We start from the raw sequence: 18554 nt of genomic DNA on the forward strand, positions 1-18554 counted from the left end.
TCTGTTGTGAATAATAAAGGATTCATTTTAGGCTGCCTCTGAATAATAGCATGAAATATTCCAGCACCTTCATAACGTTTAGATATACTAAAGCGTCACTCAAATCTAAATATATTTATATAGCTTTATCGGCCCGGCTACATCGATCCATTATGAAACCAACCTGAGATATTTCTGTCCGTTACGTTTATTTCCAAATTGGTAACTGTGCGTTTTCTCTCTCAAAACGGAGTCAAATGTGCCGGAGACACATTATCAGCCCCGCGTTGCAACAAAGGCATAACTTTAAAGTTACTCACAAAAAAGCTGAACTCATGAATGCTTGTTGCCACTATGGACTTCAAAAGTTACGTACTGTGAGTTCCTCCCTTCATCCATGGCTGCAACATGTTTCTTCTTCAGGTGCTTCTGAAGCAATGTTGTACTTCCGTGACATTTTGCAGGAAACGCTCTTCTTTGAAGTCTTTAAAGTGAAGTGTTCCCACACTTTTGACCACTTAGGTCGTACACTTTTCTCCATTGAAGCAATAACCTCAAGATGTTTCTCCGCTAAACTATCGCTAGTGTTTTCCTGCGCCATTTTTAGAATTTTTCCAGCAAAGGAGACGCCGTCGTCACGTGAGCTGCACATGACACATCGTTGGCTAGCTTACCTCCACCTCATGAGACGTAGCCTCACCGCCGCCCTGGCGCTGTTTTGTACTGTTTTTGTACTTATTTTGATTATTGTTTCTCAGCTGTTTGTAAATGTTGCAGTTTATAAATAAAGGTTTATAAAACAAAACAAACAAACAAAAAATAATAAAAAAATTTAAAAAAAATAGCCTCCGCGCATGCGCATAGCATAGTTCCAACGAATCGATGACTAAATTAATCGCCAACTATTTTGGTAATCGATTTTAATCGATTAGTTGTTGCAGCCCTAATATATATATATATATATATATATATATATATATATATATATATATATATATATATATATATATATATATATATATATATATATATATATACATACATATATACATATATATGTATACACATATATATGGACACATACACTATATTGCCAAAAGTATTTGGCCACCTGCCTTGACTCACACATGAAGTTGAAGTGCCATCCCATTCCTAACCCACAGGGTTGAATATGATGTGGGTGCACCTGACATCCACTGTAATGATACTTAGTATCATTACAGTGGATGTCAGGTGGATACTTGGTATCATTACAGTGGATGTCAGGTGGATACTTGGTATCATTACAGTGGATGTCAGGTGGATACTTGGTATCATTTAGGGATGGGCGATACCACACTTTTAGGATTCCATACGATACCGATACTTTTTCTTGCATTTTCATCGATACCGATACCAATACCAATAATTTCTTATTGGCAATTTTTTGTCAGTCAAAAATATTATTACTATTGTTATTATTTAAGACAAATCACAAGACAAATACAGACCATTTATACCACATTTATTATGGTCAATATATAATAAAAGTAAAATTAAAATAAATAACATAAATATGAAAAATAAATTAAATATTATATATAATAACTATATATTATATATAATAATAATTCAATATTAGGGCTTTCCAATTAGCAGTCAAATCCGAATTGCAAGAAGCTCCAGTTATTTTTTAAAGTTTGTGATATAATTAGCAATTAATGAAATATGAAATAGGCTAATGTTTTCGAAATGTAAGAAATCATGTTACAGATTAAAACCAAAATCACATTCAATCATATATTTCAAGATTTTCTTGGAAAAAAATAAAACTGTAATGCAAAGATGAAGAATCTCCAAATTGTGTCTCTTTCGTATCTTGTTTTAAATACTCAAGCAATTTTCAACTAACAGTCAATTCCCCTGTGTGGAAATTATTTGAATTTAGGATAATAATTTAAAAAAAAAAATTCAGTAAACATTACTAAAAAAAAAAAAAAAAAAAGCCTGTTTTAAGTCAACAATTGGACAACACTGGATATGCCTGCATGTCTGCATCGCTGTCGGCTGGCTGTGTGTGTGTTGCACGTTGACCACGCTCATTGGCTGTCTCCTGTCACGTGACTGGGCCAGCTCTATACTCTGCCAGGTACAGGGCTGTCCCAGCACATAGTAACTTAAGTAAGTCATCAAAAACATCTGAAAGTGGTGCTTGCACCCCCCACACGCCGTTTTTTGGTTTATATCGATACTTTTTTCAGAAAAGTGATGCCAAATGAGTAGCGTGTGAGTATCGATATATCGATACCACAGGATCTATACGCACATCCCTAGTATCATTACAGTGATACAATGTGATGCTGGTGAGCTATGGTGTGCAGTGAAGCATGTTTAGCTATTCCTTTTCCTCCACTTGTAAGAAACGCACTTTATTTGTCGCCATGGAGACCAGGGGCCGTACTTATCAAGCTTCTTAGAGTGCCATTTTACACTTAAGTCCTGAGAATTTGCGAAATTTAGTCCTACTCTCAAACTTAAGAATAAAAGCTTTTTATCAACGTTCTTAAGTCTAAGAATCACTCCTACTCTCCACGATATTTAAGAGACCTTCAGAGGTGTCTTAAGTGGTTAGGAGTTGCCAGCAGGGGATGGCACTGAGGCGAGAGAGACGTGCGCCAACATTCAGGGAACGGAACAATGTTTTTTTTTTTTTTGATGACGAGCAGCTGATCAAACGGTATCGTTTAGACAGAGCGGATATTATTTTTGTCACAGATTTAATACTTTTCGATTCCTTGTTGATTTCTGCATGTGTCTGCAGTGGGCTAGTATATATAGAGCCACCCACACCAGTTTCAAATTAGTTGCCTAATTAATGAATTGGAAAGAAAATGTTATGACAGTAGCGTATGTGTGTGGCCGTGAGGTGAGTGACGTCAGTGAGTGTGTGGGCGATAGAAGAGAGGGAGCGGTAGCGTGAGTGCCGGCGGGGACTAGTTTGTTTTGTATTATTTTGTAGTTTATTGTCAAAATATACACTCCCATTGTCCACTTAAATATTTCCAAGATATTTCTTTATTCTTAGACAACGTATTCCCTTCCGTGATTGGTCATTTCTATGGACACAGAAATGACGTCACTTAAAATTGCGTTTACGGCACATAGTAATGTCGTAATTCAGCTCTGAGTGTGACACTTAAGATTCAGTCCTACACTGCGCTGAAAGTGTGAGTAAGACGCTTGATAACTAACTTTTAAGTGCAGCTTTCAGCGAATAATTTATTTACTCTTAAGTCAACTCTTAGCAGACTTCTTAGGAGTAATTCTAAGAAGCTTGATAAGTACGGCCCCAGGATTAGTGACTTAAAAGTACCTAAAAGACTGTCGAATCACTTGAAGGCAAACAAATGACATTTGGTGTCCAGTGTAAACGGAGTGGTGTACTGTGCCTTTAAGAGTCAACACTGGGTGACCAAGTGGTGTTATTATTATTATTTAGTATTGTTCTCTGTGTTGACACCTGAGTTAGTTCAAGTTGAACCAGGAGAGTTAGTGCAACTCACATTGTTCATTATTGTCTCAGTGAGTCAACAAAGTCCAACTTTTGACTCATTTTCCCTCAAGTCTAAATGGATCAAGTCTTGAAATGAAGTTATTTTATGGGTGAGGGCGGACCTACGTCACTTCCGCCTACCAATCCCCTAGCAACTGGGAATTGGTTGAAAACAAAACAGCTCACAGCGAACACAGCATTGACAGAAAAAGCATTTAACGAGCGTTGTGGCTTGGAAGTCGGCGTTAAATCCTTCATTTACGCATTTTTACTTATTCGCATATCGTGTGAAAAAACTAAAATGTATTATTTGCGTCAGACTCGTCTCAGTGAACTTTAAAGCTTCTCAGGCTTAGCTAGGCTTGCTAGTTAGCTTAGCCTGCGCGCTACTAAGAAAGAGACGCGGAAGTTATCAACAACAAGATCAAGTGTTAGTGTATAAAATATTGAGAGATTTGAGGGCTACATGTATTGTTTAAGTACAACTGTTCTTCGCCAGGTGTTCTTTGGTCGCCCTGGCTTACGTTTTCCCGGTGGTGTCCATCTTAACGCTGCCTTTGGTATCCTCTCGTTGTCCGCTTTTCGAAAATAGCTAGCTAGGCTATAGACTATATAGTATATACCGCATGTTATTTTTGTACAACAACTTCAGCTGTCGAACGTTATAAGGTACAAATTCAACAAGCACAACATTAGCACGGACGGTATAGCCAAATTGTGGTTAAGAAGGTGGATTTTTGTTCCTTATATTTACCAGAAACGAAGTGATCCGAACACACGACCCGGGACTTTGGGGGACTCCAGTGAGAACCGTCCTGGTTTTCCCGGTGTAAAGCTGCGAGCCATTTGTCTCGTCTCTGTGGGCTTTTATCACGCTTTGGCAGAACAAAATACAACCTTTGTTTTCCCTGTTTCCAGTTGTGGTTAGCACAACCAAAAACAACACAGTTTTTCGGCATTTTGGAGGCAGAATGACGGGTTTAACCAGCGTAGGTCGACAGGTTAAAGAGTAATGGCAACGGTTTGTTTTCAACGCCAGTCTGGTTGCTATGGCTCGAAGAAGCCGTATGTAGCTCAGTTGCCCGGATGTCGGCCCATTGTGTTGACCTCCACGAGCGCACACCTGTGATGTGATGTGGGAGCACCCCCACCCCCCTCAGGTGTGTGCACCGTGTCGCGGGTTACTGACCGCTGATCTTGCCGGTGTGCTCCCCGCGGCCTCGCCTCCTCTGCAGCAGGAAGAAGGCGTTGCTCCTCTCGGTGATCCACAGCTTCAGCGCATTTTTCACCAACACTTCCTCCGGGTTCAGCCACATTCTCTCGCCGGGGGACGGGACGGGAGGCCGCCGCCGGCCCAAAGCCAGCCCGGGTCTGGTTGTTCCGCGTTAAAGTGGCGAGTGGACGGGCGGTGCCACTCCCATGGTCTCCATGCTGCTGCGGGGTTCGAACCTTCACGTCCTGCTCTCGCAACAGCACACAAGATTGTGCACTTAGATTGTTGCCTCAGGAGGACGTCTCACTCTGTCTCACTCTATCTATCAGCTCGCCCTGTCATGACAATTTACAGTCAACTTTTCACCACAAATACTTTCTGCATACTCATATCTATCGGATATGTTTTCCCGCATTACCAATTCATTTCCTCGGGGGATAATTACACTTTGTGGCGTTGTAGGAGCGGACAACGACGAGAGTGAGCGATCGTCTTTCAACTTTCTTCGCTTCCGCATTCAGCCCACTGTCCCTTCCGGAAAGAGCCACTAGCTATTCTGTGATTGGCTGTTCAGAGGACATCACGTGATCAGGTGCCCGCGCTGACTATTAGTTTAGGAATCATTAAAGCCAACTGTACACTTGTTGTTGTTGTTGGTGTTGTTGTTGTTATTGTTCTTGTTCGTGTTGTTCACGCCTTCTCATGTTTTTAAACTGGTTTTAAAAATGTTTTAAAAAGTGGTTTTAAAGTGTTTTAAAGTGTTTTTAAAGAGGCCTCTGATTGGCTGTTCAGAGGGCATCACATGTTCAGGTGCTGCACTAACTTTTCATTTATGAATCATTAACAGTAAAGAAGGCAACAGTTGTTGTTGTTGTTGTTCACGCCTTGTCGTGTTTTCTTTTCAAAACTGTGAAATGTTTACTGTGGTTTCAGTGTTCTTCAAGTGTTTATCATCTGTGGTTTAAAAGTGTTTCTAACTGGTTTTAATGTGTTTTAAGGTTTTAAACTGGTTTTAAAATGTTAAAGAGTTTTTTTAAACTGGTTATAAAGGGGTTTTGAAATTTGTTTTAGAGGTTTTATTCCAAAGTGTTTTTAAACTGGTTTTAAGAGTTTTAAAAGTGATTTCAAACTGGTTTTATAGTGGTTTTGAAAATAGTTTTAAACTGTTTTAGAGTGTTTATAAACTGATTTTCAAGTGTTTATTAAACGGTTTTAAACTGATTAAAACACGGTTTTAAGTGGGTATAGAGTGGTTTTAAACTGGTTTGAAAAATGTGTTTTAAACTGGATTTAAAAGTGTTTTAAAGTGGTTTCAAAAATAGCTTTAAACTGTTTTAGAGTGTTTATAAACTGGTTTTAAAGTGTTTATTAAACGGTTTTAAACTGATTAAAACACGGTTTTAAGTGGGTATAGAGTGGTTTTAAACTGGTTTTAAAAAATGTGTTTTAAACTGGATTTAAAAGTGTTTTAAAGTGGTTTCAAAAATAGCTTTAAACTGTTTTAGAGTGTTTATAAACTGGTTTTCAAGTGTTTATTAAACGGTTTTAAACTGATTAAAACATGGTTTTAAGTGGGTATAGAGTGGTTTTAAACTGGTTTGAAAAATGTGTTTTAAACTGGATTTAAAAGTGTTTTAACGTGGTTTCAAAAATAGCTTTAAACTGTTTTAGAGTGTTTATAAACTGGTTTTAAAGTGTTTATTAAATTATTTTAAACTGATTAAAACATGGTTTTAAGTGGGTATAGAGTGGTTTTAAATTGGTTTGAAAAATGTGTTTTAAACTGGTTTTAATGTGGTTTTAAAGGTAATTTTAAATTGGTTTTGGAATGTTTATAATATGGTTTTGATAAGTAGTTTTAAAATGGTTTTAAAGTGGTTTTAAAGGTAATTTTAAATTGGTTTAGAATGTTTATAAGCTGGTTTTGATAAGTGGTTTTAAACTGGTTTGAAGTGGTTTTAAACTTGTTTTAAAAATTATATTTTAATTTAAAATGCGTTTTAAGTTGGTATCAAGCTTGTTTTAAAAGAGTGGTTTCAAACTGTTTTTATTAAAAGTGTTTTAAAGTGGTTTTGAAAAGTGTTTTAAAGGGTTTGCAAAACAGTTTTAAAAAGTGTATAAACTGTTTTAAAAAAATATTTTAAACTGGTTTTAAAAAGTGTTTTAAAAATGTTTTAAAAAGTGGTTTTAAAGAGGCCTCTGATTGGCTGTTCAGAGGGCATCATCACATGTTCAGGTGCTCGCACTAACTATTAGTTTATGAATCATTTACAGAGACAAACACAACAGTGTTCACACCTTGTCATGTTTGCCTTGCTAAACTACTGCTTTTGGGAAAGCTTTTCTGTTGTAAAGTTTTTCTTTCTTTGCGAGCGAAGCCCAACTCCACTCTTGTCACAGTTGTTAATGACGTAATGACATATTTAGGATGGTGTGCGCGTGCGTGCGTGCAAGTGTGTGTCTGTGTGTGTGTGCGTGTGTGTGTGTGCGTGTGCAAGTGTGTGTCTGTGTGCGTGTGCGTGTGCGTGTGCGTGTGTGTGTGTGTGTGTGTGTGTGTGTGTGTGTGTGTGTGTGTGTGTGTGTGTGTGTGTGTGTGTGTGTGTGTGTGTGTGTGTGTGTGAGATTGCAGCACCTGTTGACCGCAGCGCTCAGCAGCCACAAATGGAATTTTGCGCTGCCATTCCTTATATGGACATATTGAGCCTTAAGCGGAAGTTTGTGTCACTTTTATTATTGTCCTCTGGGGTTCATTTCCATCGCCACTTTAAATCACTTTAAAAAAATATTACGTTGAGGTAAAAACATCAATTTATATGTTACAGAAAATATTTATGCATTTTATGTCTTCAAAATACATTCATGTGAGCCACTTTTTGTAATTAGAACATGTTTGGGACGAGCGTTGTTTCTGGCCGGACTCTGTACGTGTGCGCGCTCCTTCTGCTTCCTGTTTCTGTGAGAGGAGAAGTGTGCTTCCTGTCGGACACTAACTTCTTCTGTTGGACACTAACTTCTTCTTCTGTGGGACACTAAGTTATTCTTCTGTGGGACAAAATGCAGGTTTGTTCCCTAAAGATCACTTTGACTTTTTATTCGCTTGGAAAGCAAACAAAAGAGCGAACGAGCTGTTGATGTTTTCGTCAAGTTAGCTTAGCTTGTAGCTTCATCTGCATGTGTTTCTCACCTACTTACAGCATAAGAATGAAAGTGAAAGTGTTCCCGAGTTAAAAGTCGTAGTTTTGTGTCCAGGACCCAAACGAGGACACGGAGTGGAATGACATCCTGAGGAAGAAAGGCATTCTTCCGCCTAAAGAGGAAAGCCCACAAGACGACGAGGAAGAACAACAACATCAGTCTGTCGGTACGAAACATTCTTCTCTATTTATTCCTCTTTTGACCTCAAATGTGGAGGAATTGTTGCGCTTCCAGGCCACTAAAGACGTAATGATTGGGAGGGGAAATGATGTAATACAGTGCAGATGCAGCAGGGGGCGACATGATGTAATACAGTGCAGATGTAGCAGGGGGCGACAGGATGTAATACAGTGCAGATGCAGCAGGGGGCGACATGATGTAATACAGTGCAGATGCAGCAGGGGGCGACATGATGTAATACAGTGCAGATGCAGCAGGGGGCGACATCACTCGCAGTCTATTTCAATGTGACATTTTGTTCATTCTGCTTATATTTTCTTCACCTGCTTTTGCTTATGTGATCAAAACTAATCATTTATTTTAATGACACTTTGAGCTCAGGAAGCGATTGATAGATTATTTGCCTTCAATGTTGATAATATTGTGAGCTTTTAAGAGTATTTTCTTTTCTTTTTTGGCCATGTTGGGGGTCTACATTTTCTTCTCTTTTAAGTCTGCAGCTGGCCTATATTTTAGTCATCCACTCATCTATGTGTTACTTTGTTCCATTCATGGAGTCATCTATTTATTACTTTGTTCCATTCTTGGAGTCATCTATTCATTACTTTGTTCCATTCATGGAGTCATATATATATTAGTTTGTTCCATTCATGGAGTCATCTATTTATTACTTTGTTCCATTCATGGAGTCATCTATTTATTACTTTGTTCCATTCTTGGAGTCATCTATTCATTACTTTGTTCCATTCATGGAGTCATATATATATTAGTTTGTTCCATTCATGGAGTCATCTATTTATTACTTTGTTCCATTCATGGAGTCATCTATTTATTACTTTGTTCCATTCGAGTCATATGGGACGGTATAGCTCGGTTGGTAGAGTGGCCGTGCCAGCAACTTGAGGGTTGCAGGTTCGATCCCCGCTTCTGCCATCCTAGTCACTGCCGTTGTGTCCTTGGGCAAGACACTTTACCCACCTGCTCCTAGTGCCACCCACACTGGTTTAAATGTAACTTAGATATTGGGTTTCACAATGTAAAGCGCTTTGAGTCACTTGAGAAAAAGCGCTATATAAATGTAATTCACTTCACTTCACTTCACATATATTTATTACTTTGTTCCATTCATGGAGTCATCTATTTATTACTTTGTTCCATTCATGGAGTCATCTATTTATTACTTTGTTCCATTCATGGAGTCATATATTTATTACTTTGTTCCATTCATGGAGTCATCTATTTATTACTTTGTTCCATTCATGGAGTCATCTATTTATTAGTTTGTTCCATTCATGGAGTCATATATTTATTACTTTGTTCCATTCATGGAGTCATCTATTTATTACTTTGTTCCATTCATGGAGTCATCTATTTATTACTTTGTTCCATTCATGGAGTCATATATTTATTACTTTGTTCCATTCATGGAGTCATCTATTTATTACTTTGTTCCATTCATGGAGTCATCTATTTATTACTTTGTTCCATTCATGGAGTCATCTATTTATTACTTTGTTCCATTCATGGAGTCATATATTTATTACTTTGTTCCATTCATGGAGTCATCTATTTATTACTTTGTTCCATTCATGGAGTCATCTATTTATTAGTTTGTTCCATTCATGGAGTCATATATATATTAATGTGTTCCATTCATGGAGTCATCTATTTATTAGTTTGTTCCATTCATGGAATCATCTATTTATTACTTTGTTCCATTCATGGAGTCATATATTTATTACTTTGTTCCATTCATGGAGTCATATATTTATTAGTTTGTTCCATTCATGGAGTCATATATTTATTACTTTGTTCCATTCATGGAGTCATCTATTTATTACTTTGTTCCATTCATGGAGTCATCTATTTATTAGTTTGTTCCATTCATGGAGTCATCTATTTATTACTTTGTTCCATTCATTTGAGGGGAAATAGTTCAATATAAATATCGTTCTACTTGCCATGACCTTCATTATCTTGTTTTTACCTTTTATGTACCTTCTTTGACCTTCCATTTACCTTATTTATCTTTTTTTTTACCTTGTTTGACTGTCATTTGCTTATTTTACCTTCATATTACTGAGTTTGACCTTTTTTTCTTCTTTTACCATTTATTTACCTTCCATTTAATGTTGACTTTTTATTTACCTTTCATTTACTTTATTTGACCTTTTATTTACTTCTTTTACTTTATATATTCATTGTTTTACATTTTATGTACTTTCTTTTAACTTTTAATTTAACTTATTTTTATTTACCTTCTAGATACCTTATTGAACTTGTTTTATTTACCTTCTATATTCCTTCTTTACCTCGTATTTGCTTTGTTTATCTTCTGTTTACCTCCTTTTATTTTCTATGTACCTTCTTTTACCTTCTATATTTCTTTATTTACCTTATTTTACCAAGTATATTCTTTGTTTACTTTCTGTTTAACTTGTTTTACATTTTATTTACTTCTTTTACCTTTTGTTGCCTTATTTTAACCTTTTATGTACTATTATTTAACTTGTGTATTCCTTCATTTACCTTTAATATCTTATTTCTTTAAATGTTTCTTCTTTTACCTTCTATATTCTTTTTTTAACCTTTTATTTACCTTCTTTTACCTTTTATTTACATTGATTTACCTTTTATTTACCTTCTTTTGTGTTTTATTTACATATTTTACTTTTTAAATGACTTATTTTACCTTTCTTTGATCTTTTATATGACTTTTGTCACCTTCTGTTGTCCTTATTTTGCCTTGCGGTGCAGTTAGTGTCAGATGTGCAGGTCTTTTTTGATTGATTGATTGATTGAAACTTGTATTAGTAGATTGCACAGTGAAGTACATATTCCGTACAACTGACCACTAAATGGTAACACCCCAATAAGTTTTTACACTTGTTTAAGGCGGGGTCCACTTAAATTGATTCATGATACAGATATATACTATCATCATAATGATTCATGATACAGATATATACTATCATCATAATGATTCATGATACAGATATATACTATCATCATAATGATTCATGATACAGATATATACTATCATCATAATGATTCATGATACAGATATATACTATCATCATAATGATTCATGATACAGATATATACTATCATCATAATGATTCATGATACAGATATATACTATCATCATAATACATGCTTTTGTTGACCAGAGAGGAGATTCTGTGGAGAAATGTGGTTGGTTGGTTGGTTGGTTGACCTTCCTGTTGATGTATGAAAGTGGACACACTTGACTAAGAATATTTGTTGTGAGCAGTGCAAAGTTACGAGGACATGACGCTGGAGGAGCTGCACGACAACCAGGATGACTTTGAAGAGGACGACGAGGCGGCCATAGAGATGTACAGGTGAGTCTTTCCTGTCCACAAAGGTGAGCTGGGAAGTATTGCGTCATACGTGTCTGATTGTGTGTGTGCGTGCGTGTGTGTGCGTGTGTGTGTGTGTGTGTGTGTGTGCGTGTGTGTGTGTGTGTGTGTGCGTGCGTGCGTGTGTGTGTGCGCAGACAGAAGCGTCTGGCGGAGTGGAAGGCCAGTCAGGCCAAGAACATCTTCGGGGAGGTGACGGAGATCTCGGGTCAGGACTACATCAACGAGGTCAACAAGGCTGGCGAAGGCATCTGGGTGGTGCTGCACCTCTACAAGCAAGGGTAGGGTGGGGGGTGTGGGGGGGTGTCACCCTCTAAAAGCACTTTAAAAACACATGCCAGGACACCTGCTTGGTGCTACGCTTCTACAAGCACTTAAGTTAAGTTCAAGTCTGCCCTCAAAAACACTTTTAATTTTTTTAATTTTTTTTTAAACCATTAAGGCCACTTTTTAAAACACTTTCAAGACATGTTAAACCGCTTTATAAACCGTTGTAAAAAAAAGACTACAAATACTTTAAAACCGCTCTAAAACAGTCCAAATCCACTTTTTAAAACCACTGAAACACTTTAAAAACATTTAAAACCACTTAAGACACTTTAAAACCAGTAAATAAAAACTTTAAAAACTCTTTTTTAAAAAATTGATTTTTTTTTATTTTTTTTTTTAAACTAGTTTAAAAGCAATACAATATTATAAAACCAGTTAAAACAAGCTTCGCTAACTATTTAAAAACTGTTTTTAAAACCACTTTAAAAAATTTAACTGGTTCAAATCATTTTTAAAACCAGTTTCAAACCACTTTAAAACCATTTTCAAAGCCATTTTAAAACAGGTTTTGAAAACACTTTTTAAAATGAGTTTAAAATACTTTTTTAACACCAGTTCAAAAACACTTTAAAACCACTTAAACAGTCTAAAGCCACTTTTTAGAATTATTTTGAAAACACTTTGAAACCTGGTAAAAAAACTTTAAAAACTATTTAAAGCTTCTTTTAAAAACCAGTTAAAAGCCACTTTAAAGCAAGTTTGGCAACACTTTTTAAAACCTGTTGGGAGCATTTTAAAACACTAAAAATTTGATTTTTTAAAAAAAAAACTAGTTTAAAAGCACTCACATATTATAAAACCAGTTAAAACAAGCTTCGCTAACTATTTAAAAACTGTTTTTAAAACCACTTAAAAAAATTTAACTAGTTCAAATCATTTTTAAAACCAGTTTCAAACCACTTCAAAACCATTTTCAAAGCCATTTTAAAACAGGTTTTGAAAACACTTTTTAAAATGAGTTTAAAACACTTTTTTAACACCAGTTCAAAAACACTTAAAAACCACTTAAACAGTCTAAAGCCACTTTTTAGAATTATTTTGAAAACACTTTGAAACCTGGTAAAAAAAAAACTTTAAAAACTATTTAAAGCTTCTTTTGAAAACCACTTTAAAACCAGTAAAAAGCCACTTTAAAGCAAGTTTGGCAACACTTTTTAAAACCTGTTGGGAGCATTTTAAAACACTAAAAATTTGAATTTTTAAAAAAAACTAGTTTAAAAGCACTAAAATATTATAAAACCAGTTAAAACAAGCTTCGCTAACTATTTAAAAACTGTTTTTAAAACCACTTAAAAAAATTGAACTAGTTGAAATCATTTTTAAAACCAGTTTCAAACCACTTTAAAACCATTTTCAAAGCCATTTTAAAACAGGTTTTGAAAACACTTTTTAAAATGAGTTTAAAACACTTTTTTAACACCAGTTCAAAAACACTTTAAAACCACTTAAACAGTCTAAAGCCACTTTTTAAAATTATTTTGAAAACACTTTTAAACCTGGTAAAAAAAACTTTTAAAACTATTTAAAGCTTCTTTTGAAAACCACTTTAAAACCAGTAAAAAGCCACTTTAAAGCAAGTTTGGCAACACTTTTTAAAACCTGTTGGGAGCATTTTAAAACACTAAAAATTTGAATTTAAAAAAAAAAACTAGTTTAAAAGCACTAAAATATTATAAAACCAGTTAAAACAAGCTTCGCTAACTATTTAAAAACTGTTTTTAAAACCACTTGAAAAAATTTAACTAGTTCAAATCATTTTAAAAACCAGTTTCAAACCACTTTAAAACCATTTTCAAAGCCATTTTAAAACAGGTTTTGAAAACACTTTTTAAAATGAGTTTAAAACACTTTTTTAACACCAGTTCAAAAACACTTTAAAACTACTTAAACAGTCTAAAGCCACTTTTTAAAACTATTTTAAAAACATTTTGAAAACACTTTGAAACCTGGTAAAAAACTTTAAAAACTATTTAAAGCTTCTTTTGAAAACCACTTTAAAAACGCCTTTTAAAACCAGTTAAAAGCCACTTTAAAGCAAGTTTGGAAACACTTTTTAAAACCTGTTGGGAGCATTTTAAAACACTAAAAACATTATAAAACCAGTTAAAAAATGTTTTAATAACTGCTTTTTAAAACCACTTTAAAAACATTTAAAAAACCAGTTCAAAACACTTTTTAAAACCAGTTTCAAACCACTTTAAAACCAGTTTCAAAGCCATTTTAAAACAGGTTTTGAAAACACTTTTTAAAATGAGTTTAAAACACTTTTTTAACACCAGTTCAAAAACACTTTAAAACCACTTAAACAGTCTAAAGCCACTTTTTAAAATTATTTTGAAAACACTTTGAAACCTGGTAAAAAAAAAAAACCTTTAAAAACTATTTAAAGCTTCTTTTGAAAACCACTTTAAAACCAGTTAAAAGCCACTTTAAAGCAAGTTTGGCAACACTTTTTAAAACCTGTTGGGAGCATTTTAAAACACTAAAAATGTGTTTAAAAAAAAAAAAAAAAAATAGTTTAAAAGCACTAAAATATTATAAAACCAGTTAAAACGAACTTCACTAACTATTTAAAAACTGTTTTTAAAACCACTTAAACAAATTTAACTAGTTCAAATCATTTTTAAAACCAGTTTCAAACCACTTTAAAACCATTTTCAAAGCCATTTTAAAACAGGTTTTGAAAACACTTTTTAAAATGAGATTAAAACACTTTTTTAACACCAGTTCAAAAACACTTTAAAACCACTTAAACAGTCTAAAGCCACTTTTTAAAATTATTTTGAAAACACTTTGAAACCTGGTAAAAAAAAACTTTAAAAACTATTTAAAGCTTCTTTTGAAAACCACTTTAAAACCAGTTAAAAGCCACTTTAAAGCAAGTTTGGCAACACTTTTTAAAACCTGTTGGGAGCATTTTAAAACACTAAACATTTGAATAATTTTTTTTAAACTAGTTTGAAAGCACTAAAATATTATAAAAGCAGTTAAAACGAACTTCAATAACTATTTAAAAACTGTTTTTAAACCCACTTAAACAAATTTAACTAGTTCAAATCATTTTTAAAACCAGTTTCAAACCACTTTAAAACCATTTTCAAAGCCATTTTAAAACAGGTTTTGAAAACACTTTTTAAAATGAGTTTAAAACACTTTTTTAACACCTGTTCAAAAACACTTTAAAACCACTTAAACAGTCTAAAGCCACTTTTTAAAACTATTTTAAAAACATTTTGAAAACACTTTGAAACCTGGTAAAAAACTTTAAAAATTATTTAAAGCTTCTTTTGAAAACCACTTTAAAAACGCCTTTTAAAACCAGTTAAAAGCCACTTTAAAGCAAGTTTGGAAACACTTTTTAAAACCTGTTGGGAGCATTTTAAAACACTAAAAACATTATAAAACCAGTTAAAAAATGTTTTAATAACTGCTTTTTAAAACCACTTTAAAAACATTTTGAAAACCAGTTCAAACCACTTTAAAACCATTTTCAAAGCCATTTTAAAACAGGTTTTGAAAACACTTTTTAAAATGAGTTTAAAACCCTTTTTTTAACACCAGTTCAAAAACACTTAAACCACTTAAACAGTCTAAAGCCACTTTTTAAAACTATTTTAAAAACATTTTGAAAACACTTTGAAACCTGGTAAAAAACTTTAAAAACTATTTAAAGCTTCTTTTGAAAACCACTTTAAAAACATTTTAAAAACCAGTTCAAAACACTTTTTAAAACCAGTTTGAAGCCACTGTAAAACAGGTTTTGAAAACACTTTTTAAATCCAGTTTAAAACAGTTAGAATTTTTTTTTTAGATCCAGGTAAAATATGCTTTTAAACTACTTTAAAAACCATTTTAAAACTACTTAAATGGTTTTAAAGTAGTTCTAAAAAAACATCTTTATTACCAGTTTAAAATGTTTTTTAAAAACTGTTTAAAAAGTTTAAAACCAGTTCAAAAACCATTTCAAACCACTTTAGGACCAGTCTAAAACCACTTTAAGACCCATTTTGAAACCACTTTAAGACAGTTTGTAAACCACTTTGAAACTAGTTTTCAAATCACTTTGAAACCAGTTTGCAAACCACTTTGAAACCAGTCTTCGTATCACTTTGAAGTCAGTTTCCGAACTAGTTTGTAAACCACTTTGAAACCAGTCTTCGCACCACTTTGAGACCAGATTCCGAACCACTTTGGAACCGGTTTCAAACCACCTTGGAACCGGTTTCAAACCACTTTGGAACCAGTTTCAGAACCACTCTGAAATCAGCTTGAAAGCCGTTTCTGTGTCCCACTAGCATCCCCCTGTGCTCGCTCATCAACCAGCACCTCAGCGCTCTGGCCCACAAGTTCCCTCAGACCAAGTTCCTCAAGTCCATCTCCACCACCTGCATCGCCAACTACCCCGACCGCAACCTGCCCACGGTCTTCGTCTACCTGGACAACCAGATCAAGGCGCAGTTCATCGGGCCGCTGGTCTTTGGCGGCATGAAGCTCACCTTGGAAGGTTAGTGTTACTGTTCAAATATTACTGTCACGCATTTTCTCTCAAATGTTTTTCCAGCACATGACAAATATTTGGAAAGGTCACAATTATTTGATTAAAAGTCTAAATTATATAAGAAAGTCATAATTATCACATAAAAAAGTCTAAATTATATAAAGTCATAATTATCTGATAAAAAGTTGAAAAATTATGAGAACATTAACAGTTTTTTTAATTTCGTATTTAGGACTTTTTAATCTAATAAGTATGACTATCATATATTTCAGACTTTTTTATCTCATAATTTTAACTTTCTTATCCCATTATTTTGACTTTTTATGTCATAAGTTACATTTTTAAAATCTCATAACTGACTTCCTTTCATGATTTCATTTTTATCTCATAATTTTAACTTTCTTATCTCATTGTTTTGATTTTTTAAATCTCATAATTATGACTTTTTTTTTTAATGTCATCATTATGACTTTTTATTTAATCATTTTAACTTTCATATATCATAATTTCTTATTTTATTTCTTTTTTAAATATAATAATTATGACTTTATCATATAGTTTAGACTTTTTATCTCATAATTTTAACTTTCTTATCTCATTATTTTGACTTTTTATCTCATAATTTAGATGTTTTTTAATCTCATAATTGACTTCCTTTCATAATTTCAACTTTATCTCATAATTATGACATTATCATATATTTCAGACTTTTTATCTCATAAATTAGATTTTTAAAATATCATAATTATGACTTTTTTTAATCTCATCATGATTTTTTATTTAATCCTTTTAACTTTCTCAAATCATTTCTTATTTTTTATTTTATTGTACTTTTTTTTTCGTGGTGGAAATGGCCTTCTATGAATATTTTTATCCAACCGTAATCTTTTCAAAAATGTTTTTGTTATGTCATTTTTTAATTTTAATGAGCTGAAAACACCAAAGAGTATTATTAAATATGCACATTAATCAGAGAACATTGTTTATTTTCATACTTTTACCTCCGACTATCAATTTTCATGCAAGAGACTTCAATTCTTGATTGATGAGTTGCATTCTTCACGTCGCCAGCAGAGGCCGCCATGCCTGATTAGACAACTAATCATGTTATATTTCATGTATATGTATATATATATATGTATGTTTGTAAAACTATTCACACTGACCACCACTTCCTGTCTATCATCCCACAGAACTGGAGTGGAGGATATCAGAGAGCGGCGCGGTGAAGACGGAGCTGGAGGAGAACCCTCGGAAGCAAATTGAGGACAAACTGATGTCGTCCATCAGGTCCTCGCTGCCCACTCGCAGGACCAGTGAGTCTGAGTCTGAGGATGAGGACTGACTTTTCTGCCTTACTGAACTGGTCGCCATGGAAACCTCCTTAAAGGACTGCCAAGGAAACAATTCAAAGTACATTAAACTTCTTCTTTGTGTCCAACATTGGCGTTGTTAGGCCTATTTTTGGGGGCTCTAGCCCCCCAAAAATATTCTTAAGCCCCCTAAATAATTTGGTGTTATATACAGTATATATATATATATTTTTTTTTTTTTTTTTTTTTTTACAAATACAAGTGGCCCGGATATGAGTTTAAATAAATCATCATATAACCTGACATGTTTCCCCTCACTTCATAGCCCGATCCATTCCACTTGTTCATATAGAAAATGCCCACATCACTCAGTCCGCATTTTCTCTGCGACCTTGCTTGCGGTCCTGCAGGTGTGCAGCTTTGAAGCACACAGCGCTGCAGAACAACAACGTGAACGGATGCAAAATGGACATAAGAAACTTTTCAAGAAAGTAAGTATTGATCACTGCTTGTAGTCAAATGTATTAGCTCCACTTTACACCAGGAGGTTTGTGTTTGACCAATAAAAACCTGTCTAGCACACTATAGTATAGAGCAGTGGTTCTCAACCTTTTTTTCAGTCATGTACCCCAGGTGAACATTTTTTTATACCAAGTACCCCCCTAATCAGAGCTAAGCATTTTTGGTTTATGCATGGTTATATTTGGTTATCAAAACTAAGATGAACTTTACAAACAGCTGGTGTCTAATATGTACAATATGTATAAAAGAAAGACTACAAAATACAAAACAGACATTTAGCATGATGGCAAAACCACTTCCAGACTACAGCAACAAACTGAGAATGAATGTATATTTGCAAATAAGACTCTGAAGTGTAAGAAAACAAGATATAACAACTAAACAGCACAGTTAACATTATCAGCTCAGT

The 18554-nt window shown here is 34.1% G+C and overlaps 2 protein-coding genes across 2 annotated transcripts in view; one reads left to right on the forward strand and one right to left on the reverse strand.

The window, feature by feature from the left end:
• Positions 1-5270, reverse strand: part of LOC133663150 (TBC1 domain family member 8) — a 43605-nt gene extending 38335 nt beyond the window's left edge. Inside the window, exons 1-2 of the mRNA XM_062067401.1 lie at positions 5143-5270; positions 4701-5059 (exon numbers count right to left, since the gene is read on the reverse strand). Of these exons, the coding sequence (XP_061923385.1) occupies positions 4701-4827 (127 nt within the window). The 5' untranslated portion in view covers positions 4828-5059; positions 5143-5270. The remainder of the gene's footprint in view (positions 1-4700; positions 5060-5142) is intronic.
• A 2356-nt stretch (positions 5271-7626) lies between these two features.
• pdcl3 (phosducin-like 3) lies at positions 7627-18180 on the forward strand. The gene is made up of 6 exons (XM_062067402.1): positions 7627-7784; positions 7974-8085; positions 11374-11464; positions 11620-11763; positions 16108-16316; positions 17504-18180. Exons 1-6 carry the CDS (start codon positions 7779-7781, stop codon positions 17653-17655), a joined length of 714 nt encoding a protein of 237 aa, XP_061923386.1. The 5' UTR covers positions 7627-7778; the 3' UTR covers positions 17656-18180.
• Positions 18181-18554: the final 374 nt, after the last annotated feature.

This window comes from Entelurus aequoreus, linkage group LG13 (genome assembly GCF_033978785.1).
Source record: "Entelurus aequoreus isolate RoL-2023_Sb linkage group LG13, RoL_Eaeq_v1.1, whole genome shotgun sequence".
Lineage (NCBI taxonomy): Eukaryota > Metazoa > Chordata > Actinopteri > Syngnathiformes > Syngnathidae > Entelurus > Entelurus aequoreus.